The following is a 10722-nucleotide window of genomic DNA, read 5'->3' on the forward strand; positions in this document are numbered from 1 at the left end:
ACCGCTTTGGCTATAGGTTCAAATGTTCCATAATGGCCTAAACCCTTAGACTCGACAAATGGTTGACGCAACTGCTGGCGGAACCATCAATAATAAAACATCTAAAGATGTCTATGAATTTATAGAGGAGATGTCACTGAATAACTATCAGTGGCAAGTCATGAAGACTAAGCCAACTAAAACAGCAAGCGTTTATAACGTCGATTCGGTTACTATACTGTCAAACCAGGTAAAACTTCTAAATAAAAAGATTAATGGTTTACTTAGTTCTTTACAGGTTCACCCAGTAATGCAGTGCGAAGCAAGTGGAGGTGGAACAAGCCATTTAGAATACCAACCTTATGGCCACAACATGGATAACGAGCAGTTAAATTACATGGGTAATAATTCTCGATCTCAAAACAATCCATATAGTAACACTTACAATGCAGGTTGGAGGAACCACCCAAATTTCTCATAGGGAGGCTAAGGAAATCAGAGACCACCTCCAGGCTACCAACAACCACCCTACCAACAGGAAAAGAAGTTGAACCTTGAAGAGATACTCTCAAAGTTTATCTCGGTGTCAGAAACCCGTTTTCAAAACACCAAAATAGCACTTAAAAATCAACAAGCGTCAATCCAAGGGCTCGAAACTAAGATAGGCCAGCTTTCCAAACTAATCTCCAAGCGACCACAATGTAGCTTGCCAAGTAATACTGAACCCAACCCAAGGGAATAGCTCAACGCAATTAATATTCAAGATGACGAAGGAGTCGTTGAGCCTAAACCAAAACTGAGGCAAGAAAATGTGGTAAGCAAAGGTCAAGGTGAGGTAGGTCATAATAAAAACAAATCAGTGAATGTCGAATATAAACCTCGTGTGCCATACCCCAACACGACAAGGAAAGACCGCTTAGATGAAAAATTTGGTAAATTCCTTAAACTCTTAAAAAATTTCACATTAACTTACCGTTTATTGAAGCTCTATCGCAGATGCCAAACGTAATGAAATTTTTAAAGGAGCTTTTAGCAAATAAGCAGAAGTTGGACGAGGCGTCGCATGTGGAGCTAAACACAGTGTGCTCAGCTATTCTGCAAAATAAGCTACCGAACAAATTAAAAGATCCAATGAGTTTTACGATTCCTTACTTAATTGGTAGTTTAGATATTAATAATGCATTAGCTAATTTAGTGACTAGTATCAATGTCATGCCTTACAAAATGTTTAAACAATTAGGTCTCGGGAAACCAAAATAGACTAGGATGAGCATTCAATTAGCAGACAAAACTATAAGATTTCCTAGGGGTATTATTGAAGATGTGCTCGTTAAAATAGATAAATTTATATTTCTCATTGACTTCATTGTTCTAGACATAGAAGAGGATAGCAACACTCCTTTAATTCTAGGAAGGCCCTTTTTAGCAACTACTAAAATGATTATTGATGTTGGCACAGGTGAACTCACACTCCGTGTGGGAGACGAAACAATCACTCTTCAAACTCTCAATTCTGGCAACACATCAGAAATTGAAAGTGATCGTTTAACCCATTCTACTAAAACTGACAATATGGTATAACCTACATTGCAGGAAATGAGTCTGAAGGAAGCACATGAGTCATTCTCAAGCAATAGTAGAGGACCTGTTCATGAAGATTGAAGGTTACAAATCGAGGAGCTAGATGAATGGCTGACGCATAAACCGAGAACACACGATAAACCAAAACTACGCCAGGACGAGCTCAATACTTTTCCAAATCAACTTAAGGTTGGAGATAGAGGCTTATTAGATGCTGCAGATCCCCACATTGTCACTACCACACCGAATGAAGAAATCCCTTTTACGGTAATCAGCATTTTCTCATTCGGTACAGTCGAGGTGAGTCATCCCAAGTTTGGCACTTTTAAAGTAAACAACACCCATTTAAAACTTTATTTTGATGAGATTGATAGCAGGAATGAGGAGTATAAACTCCTCAAACCACTATGATCATTCATCGGAGAGGTAAGTTGAGCTTAGACTATAAATAAACGCTTCTCAGGAGGCAACCCGAGCACTAACTGTATTAACTTCTTTAAAATTTAGTCTTCAACACCTAACTTACTAACGGAGCTCTTGAATACAGGTTTTCTACAAAGACACGGCCAAAAGCACGGGCATGCTTAGGGCCGTGTGAAAATAGGGCAATGATTTTTCCAAACACGGGCTACGATAAAACACCACGGCCGTGCGACATGGCCGTGGTCGAACCTGCCAAAATAACACGGGCATGCGACATGCCCATGTGTAAGAATTGTGTATAAGATTATCGAGTAAATGATCCAAATTGTCAATTCCGAGTGCGAGGTAAATCACTGATGCACTAGGTGTGCGTATTCTTAAAGCATGGAAGGACTTCCGAATGAATTAATGTATTTGAGCGAGAGTTAAGGTTGAAATGAATAAATACGGGAAAGTTCAAGTATGTTAGATAGCTATGTGGTAGATGATACTATGTGTATGAAGCTTGATGAATTTGTATGGATATATGAAATGAGATAGAATAGAATTGATGGATGAATTGTGAATTATTAAGTGTTTATTAGTTGATGTTTCATATATTACAAATTGTTGATTATTTATAGTACGAACTTACTAAGCTTTAAAGCTTATTGTGTGAAATGTTCTCTGTTTTACAGTTTTATAAAGCAAGCTCGGATTTGGGGATCATCACTAACATCAATCACACTATCAGACATCTATTTTGGCACCATTTTGAGAGTTGTATATATGATATATGGCATGTATAGTCTATTGTCATTTTGGTATGTTTTGTGTTGTGATTAGCCATGAGACTTGGCTTGTAAATATTGGTAGATATGACCTCTTAAGTTGGCCTAAATAGTATGTTTGATAAGTAGGAAATGTGATGTTTATAATGTTCATGTGATGATTTAAATATGGGACGTTGAATTGGTAAGATTTGTGGTATGAAATAGGTGATATGATGAGATTATACTTTTGAAACTTATGTGGGTTCTAATGATTTTGGTATATTTAAGTTGTGGAATTGAGTAGTGAATTGGATGGTATTTGGATGTTATGCAATATGTATGAAATGGTTGATTTGGTTGTCTATAAATGATGCAAAAATGTTGTGGTTTTGGTGTGATTGAGATAGGTGGGAAATGTGGCTTAAACCAAGCCTAATTTCACCCCACACGGTTGAGGACATGGGCGTATGTCTCGACCGTGTGTCTATTTTGATTTAGTTATTTAAATAAGTCTCGAGCACGGCCTAGACACACAGGCGTGTCTGGTGGCCGTGTGAGGCACACAGCCTTGATACATGGACGTGTGTGGCCATTTCGAAGGGTATACGGGCTAGACACATGGACATGTGGTCAGCCATGTGACCCAAGTTAGTCTCGACCACGGCCAAGGCACACGGGCATGTCTTGTGGCCGCGTGGTTAAGTCAGTATGTATGCCCTTTTTTGCCACAGTTTGGACACACGGGCATGTCTAAAGTCGTGTGAGGCACACGGCCTGTTCACACGGGCGTGTGACTTGTATAATTTTGAAAATTTTGTTAAGTTTCTGAGAAAAATTATATGTGCTTGGTTTAGTCCTGACCCCTTTCTAAAGCATGTTTAAGATCTCGTAGACCTATGTAAGGGACTTTGTAATGATGTGTGACAATAATGCTATGGTGATTTAAAAATGAATGCAAAATTTTTAGATTTGTCCAGTAACGCCTTTAACCCTAGTCTGACGACGGATATAGGTTAGGGGTGTTACATGTATTTTTTCCAATAGTAATTCTATACAACAATGTTCTGTATGTCCTCTAGCAAAAAAAAACTAGATTGCCATTTCCAATAAGTAAAACTCAGGCTGAGGCAACGCTTTCTCTTATTCATTTAGATTTGTAGGGTCCGTATAGAGTTTCAACCCATAGTGGGCATAGATATTTCTTGACTATGGTAGATGATTTTACTTGTTTGACTTCGGTGTATCTTTTGCGTTTAAAGATTGATGTTCTAGTACAACTCAAACAATTTTATCTCATGATAAAAAATTAATTTTCTGCTACTGTTAAAACTATACGGAGTGATAATGGAAGTGAATTTTTTAACACTACATGTACTAAATTTTTTCGTACAATGGGAATTATACACCAAATTTCTTGTACTCACACTCCATAACAAAATGGGGTGGTTAAGCATAAATATCGACATCTACTTGAGGTAGCCCGCTCTTTAAAATTTCAATCTCATATGCCTAGCAAATTTTGGGGAGAGTGTGTCTTAGCAGCCTGTTTTATTATTAATCATTTACTGACTCCTCTTTTAGATTAGAAAAGTCCTTTTGAGGTTTCTATTCTACAAGAAATTATATGATATTTCTTGTTTAAAGGTTTTTGGTTGTCTTTGCTACACCACCACACCTCATTATCGTGATAAATTTTTCCCAAAAGCAATACCATCTGTTTTCATAAGGTATTCTACTGTCCAAAAATGCTATATTTTATTCAACCTTTACACGAAAACATTTTTTGTTAGTCGAGATGTCATTTTTCATGAAAATATTTTTCCTGTTAAATTTCCTATTCAATCTCCTTTTTTTCTTCCCTACTTCTGATACACTTTTCTTGACCTTGATTATTCTTTTTCCCATCTCGCTAATATCATGGCTTTACCATCCATTCATCATTCATTTTTTCCTATTTCTTCCCTCGTTTCACCTGTTGTTCCTTCATCACCTACACCACCTTTACGTCGTACTTCGCATCTTCCTAAACAACCACAATGGATGCAAGACTATGTTTGTTCTAACCAGTCCTCTGCTCCTTCACTTGAGACAGGTCAGTATGCCATTTCTTAGTTTTATTCTTCTTCTCATTTACCATATCCTTCTTGTTCTTTTGCTGCTAATATTTTTTCTATTACTGAACCCCAAACTTATCAAAAGGCTATTCTGGATTCGAGATGGATTAATGCTATGAAACAAGAAATTCGGGCTTTGGAAGAGAATGGCACGTGGGAGGTGGTGCCATTGCCTCATGGTAAGATTCCCATTGGCTGCAAATGGATTTATAAGGTGAAATATAAACCTAATGGCTCTATTGAGTGGTTCAAGGCACGGGTTATTGGTAAAGGTTATCGGTAACAAGCAGGAGTGGATTTTCAAGAGACCTTTTCACCAGTCACGAAACAGGTTACTATTCATACTGTTATTAGTGTTGCTATTATGAATGATTTGTTGCTTTTTTCAAATGGATGTGTATAATGCATTTTTCAGGGTGACTTTTATGAAGAGGTTTACATGGACCTTCCGGAAGGTTTTCGTAAACAGGGGAGCATAAGGTTTGTTGTTTACTCAAGTCCCTTTATGGTTTGAAACAAGCTTCTCAACAATGGAATTTGAAGCTAACTGAGGCTCTCTTACATGGTGGATATGTTCAGAGAAAACATGATTACTCTTTGTTGACAAAAAAATAAGGTGATAAGATTGTTGTGTTACTTGTTTATGTAAATGACTTGCTCATTATTGAAAATGACATTGGGATGATTGATAGGTTAAAAAATGTTCTTCATAGGAGTTTTAAAATGAAAGATTTGGGAGAACTGAAGTATTTCCTTAGTATTGAAATAGCATGATCAAACAAGGGCATCGTTTTAAGTCAAAGGAAGTATGCATTGGAGTTGATATCGAATAGTGGGTTCAACGAAACCAAGCCGGCCAGCACACCACTTGAACAAAATAAGAGGCTTACCATAGCTGAATATGATGATGTTGTGCATTTAAGAGGCTGTAATCATGAGTTGCTGCTAGATGTGTCAGCATATCAAAGACTTATGGGTCGATTATTATACTTAACAAAAACATGGCCAAATATATCATATGCAGTTCACCACTTAAGCCAATTTATTAAAAAACCAAAGAAATCTCACTATGAAAGAAGAGTCCAGGGCAAGGGATTTTTTTGGCTATTGAAAACAAAGCGCAACTTGTTGCCTATTGTGATTCTGATTAGGCTGCATGTCCTATGACTAGAAGATCAATCACTAGTTTTTGTATTAAACTTGGCAATTCGCTTGTTTATTGGAAGTCAAAGAAGCAAAGCATGGTTTCACATTCATTAGCTGAAGCTGAGTATAGGAGTATGGCATCAACAGTTGCTGAAATAATATGGTGAAGTGGTTTGTTAAAAGATATATGTTTTGATCAATTTGATTCAGCCTTGTTGTTTTCTGATAGCCATGTAGCACTTCAGATTGCAGCAAATCTAGTATTTCATGAGTGAACTAAACATATTGAAATCAATTGCCATTTTGTTAGAGAAAAATACGAGAAGGGTTGATTCAGACACAAAATGTGCGTACTGATAAGCAGCTTTCAGATGTGATGACAAAGGCACTTGGAGTCCAACAACATGACTATTTGATGTCCAAGTTGGGGGTTAAGGATCTTTATCACTCTCCAACTTGAGGGGGAGTGTTGAAAGGCTGGTGTTGGTTACTGGTTAGTTTGTAAATCTAACTAAAGGTTGTTACTTAGTTAATTAGTTAGGGACTAAAATGTTGATTATAAATAGGTTGTGGGTGTACTTTAAAAATATTCATTTTATCTCTTAATGAAAGCAGCTTTCAAATTACTTTCGTTTCCCCTCTTTTTCATGCCTTAACTATCATCGCTATTGCTTTTCTCTATTTATTTGTGATTATCACCAGCGTACCAACAACCGACGACGGTCATTGACGTTTTCTAGCAAATACCATAATATTGAATTAAAAAAATAATTATATTAGTTAATTACTTTATTTAATATAAAAACCACATCTTAATATTTTTAAAATGGAAATTCTAATTTAACTAATGGAATGGATTATTGAGTCGATTACTAGAAAGTCATGGCAATTTTATTTATAATAATTTTTTAATTATTTGGTTAAAATATGATGAGAAAAAGGAAAAACTGGAATTGGCAATTTGCTATAATTAAGGAATGAAGTAAAATACCAAAAAGTATATAAAAATAAAAGAATGAAGTAACGTGAAAGGAAAAGTGATTGTCTACCATGCTGGCTTTGGGACACATAACCGTGCAAGCTGGCCATGGCCGACGGCTCCTTCTCAACATATATTACTAAGATTGTTTTTTTTTTTTTGTGTGTGTGTTAATTCTAATTTCAAATTGCTATTTTGCAGTAACATCTAAAAGATACGTGATTATTTATTGATTAAAGGATTATTATTCTGCCCGGAATATAATCAATTTATAAATATTTTATTGAATTGGTATAATTTTTAATTAAATTATCAATTCAGTTAAAAATTATATAAATATTTTTCTTAAAATATTATAATTAATATTATTATGATGACACTTTTGTCATTTTATACTGTTATAACATCTTTAATTAAAATAGTTAAAAATTATAAATTTAAATATCAAACATGTAATCAATTGTATTAAAATATAAATTTGTTATCACTCCACTTAAATTTATTATTAAATCAATTTTAAACTCAAATAATTTTAATATAAAATATGTGAAAATTTTTAATATATATTAAATTTATTATAATGATACATATCAGTATCATAATGTCATTTGTTAAAATTTTTTATTCCAATCAACAGAGTAATGATCCCTATTGAAATATTTGGAATAAATTTATTTAGTCTAGAATCATATAAATTGGAGAAAATTCATATTAGCAAGAAATTGGTGTCAATGAGAAACAGACAAGACTCAAATTAAGAGTTAATTAAGTCATCAACATTCTACATTATGACAAATATCTCTCGACATAAATAATTTTAGAGAAAAAGTACATAAATTTCTCAAAGGTTTGGTAAATTTATTAACTGAAATTTGATGAAAAATATGCTAATCGAGGATAAAAGACGATTTTACTCTTTTATTAGTTAACTATATTTTTTAGTTTTAATAAAGCTTTATGCAAATAAATGTTAAATATCTTAATAAAATTATATATTAACTTTCAAAATAATTGATTCAATTATTTAATTTAAAATAAAATAATTAAATCTTTGATAAAATATTAATTAAAATAAAAGAAGGAAAATAAATGAAATGATATTTTAATAACTAAAGTACATTTTTAAAAAGATATGAGTTTGATTAATTAAATTAAATTAATTTTTAAAATTGTCAATGATAATAGTTATATTTTTATCATTTTCTTTTTTCTTTTTATTTTCTTTCATTTTAATCATTTTTGTCATTAAAACATTCTATAGAATCATACTTAATTTATTTTAAATAAGACAGCTTAAATAATTCATCTCAAAATAAAATAAGTTTAAAATATTTAAATTTTACTTAATGTAAAATTTAATTTTATAGAACTTCAATTTTGTAATTAAAATAGAGAAAAGTATGTATGAATAAAAAATATACATGGTTAATAAAAAAAGGATAGTTATCTTTTTATTTAATTTAAATTTCAGGAGGTTTTATCTAATTTGCATCAAACCTGAGAACCATAGAATATTTTTTTACGAAACCTTAAAAATTTGCAGAGTTTGTCCATTTTTACTATAATTTATAAAATACTATAAAAAATTTTAATCATGGATCATGTTAAAGACATTCACGCGAATCAGTCATGATCACGTTTTAGGACATTTTTGTAATTCCGTAATGGATTAAGGGCAAATGTAGGAATTACACATACTGTATGGTACAGCGACTAAAATTCAAGTATCTTTAATAACTTTAGGCCTTAAGGGACACTTTGAACTCAGCCAAACCTCCCTCCTCTTCACTGTGCCTATTCCAAGCCTTTCATTTTATACCAATTTCATGGCAGCCACTACCTCAGCTACAAGTAGCTGCTCCGGATTCTTCAACCTCCGATCAAATAATGATGAGCCGAGGGTGGTCCGATCCTCATCATCCACTCATTGCTCACCTGCGGGTGGGTGCGGGAAGCTAGATGGTGTTGCTATGTGGTTCATCAATGGTGTAGCGACCGCATTCTTCGCGTCGCTACAACGATGTTCTTGCATCCGTATTGCCACGGAGGAGGAAGACGATGGCGAGGAAGCCAACGACGTACCGTTGATCCATAGTGATGGGAATTACGTGAGGCATGAAGCTGGAACGATCAGCCGGAGGAGGAGGAAGATCATCTCTTAAAAGTGTGGAAATATTTTGGTTTATTACATAATATGGTAAGTTAAATATGATGGGGGGATTTTCATGGATTTTGTAAAAGTTTTAATGGGAATTTTCACTTTTTGTTTGAATCAGTGATGAATATGACATGATCAAAATAAGAAGAAAAAGTTCACTAAAATGTCAAATTTTCAGTCTTATTATAAGCTTCCAAGCCAATCGTTTAGAATTAGATTGTTTATAGATATATAAATAATTTTACGCAAGTTGATAGAAACTGACAAAATTTTATAAATTATTCATTTGAAGAGAATAATTGGAGTTTTTTTCTTTTCTTTTTTCATTTTCCTTTTCTTCTCATTAATTCTTAAGTATTTGGATCCTTCCTAAGCACATGGTGCCAATTCATAGCATGTGAAAGTCTTGTGATTCACGTAAATAATTCCAGTTCCTCACTTAAACTCTATAAAACCAGCCTGGACATGTTTTATTTTTTCCCCAAAAGAAATTATTATTATTTACAGAATTTTGTAGGAATTTCATTGCATGTAAATTCATGAATAAAGGTATGGTGTGCTAGTTATTCAACTTATCCTTTAATTATGAGGTTGGGGTTATGATCCTCGTATATGGGAATAGAGCATATTTCATGACTGTCATTTGCATATTTAGAGAGCACTCGTGATGAAAAGATTAAACATTACTATTGATGATGGATACATTAGTTTCGACCAAAAGAACAAAATCTTATGATTAATAATATTATCTTTGTATGATACTTAAGTTATATATTTAATCTTTGTATTTTAATTTAATTAACATTATATGTATTTTTAAATTTTTAAATTTAGTTTATAAATTTAATCGTTACTATTTGAGTTAAGATTGAAATTTAAAATTTAAAAAAATAAAACTAAAATAATCAGTACAAAAATTAAATACACACCTTACACATAATATAAATACCAATATTATAATTTGAGGAATTTTTCATTAAATTATCGAAATCTTTTAAGTAAAGCTAAAATAGAAAAGAAATATTCCTATTTTTTAATTAATACAATTTTTTAGAGAAACAGTAAAGAAAATAAAAAGTGTTTTCCGCCATGATTATCCGAACAAAATGTGGGTAATCAGCTTAATCTACATATTTCTATACTTTTCAACAACTACCTTTATTGAAAAAAAGCAAGAACACTAATTACCGACAACATGCTAAATAGCTGGTAATTATTTTTTTTATTTTAGAAAAATACAAATTAAACAGGAACTAAAGGTGGTGCTTTGAATATTAAAAACCAACTTTGATCCATGATTCTGAGTGATGTTCATAATGTTGTTTGTTGGTTGGTTTCTTGGGCAAAGTTACCCTCTTTTGCTTTTCTTTACATTTTTCTCCTAACCCAACTTAGGTATCCCAAGTGAACTTTTTTTTCCTTCTAAGAATTTATATCTTACCTACTCTCTTTATATAAATTTATACACTTATAATAAATATTAGGTAGATATCATTATTATTAATATTATAATATATATTGTCAATAAGATAAATACTGAGTGCAATAATAAAAATATTATATTTTTAAAAAATTAATTTAAACAATAGA

At 32.7% G+C, this 10722-nt stretch overlaps 1 protein-coding gene across 1 annotated transcript; it reads left to right on the forward strand.

The window, feature by feature from the left end:
* The first annotated feature begins 8698 nt into the window (after positions 1 to 8698).
* LOC108475572 (uncharacterized) lies at positions 8699 to 9296 on the forward strand. The gene has a single exon (XM_017777554.2). The coding sequence runs from the start codon at positions 8801 to 8803 to the stop codon at positions 9134 to 9136; it is 336 nt and encodes a 111-aa protein (XP_017633043.1). The 5' UTR covers positions 8699 to 8800; the 3' UTR covers positions 9137 to 9296.
* The last annotated feature ends 1426 nt before the right edge of the window (positions 9297 to 10722 follow it).

This window comes from Gossypium arboreum, chromosome 3 (assembly GCF_025698485.1).
Source record: "Gossypium arboreum isolate Shixiya-1 chromosome 3, ASM2569848v2, whole genome shotgun sequence".
In the NCBI taxonomy this organism is placed as follows: Eukaryota; Viridiplantae; Streptophyta; class Magnoliopsida; order Malvales; family Malvaceae; genus Gossypium; species Gossypium arboreum.

What these genes read in the sequence shown, in the direction of transcription:
- LOC108475572 (XM_017777554.2), top strand. Translation starts at nt 8,801, where the DNA reads ATGGCAGCCACTACCTCAGCTACAAGTAGCTGCTCCGGATTCTTCAAC.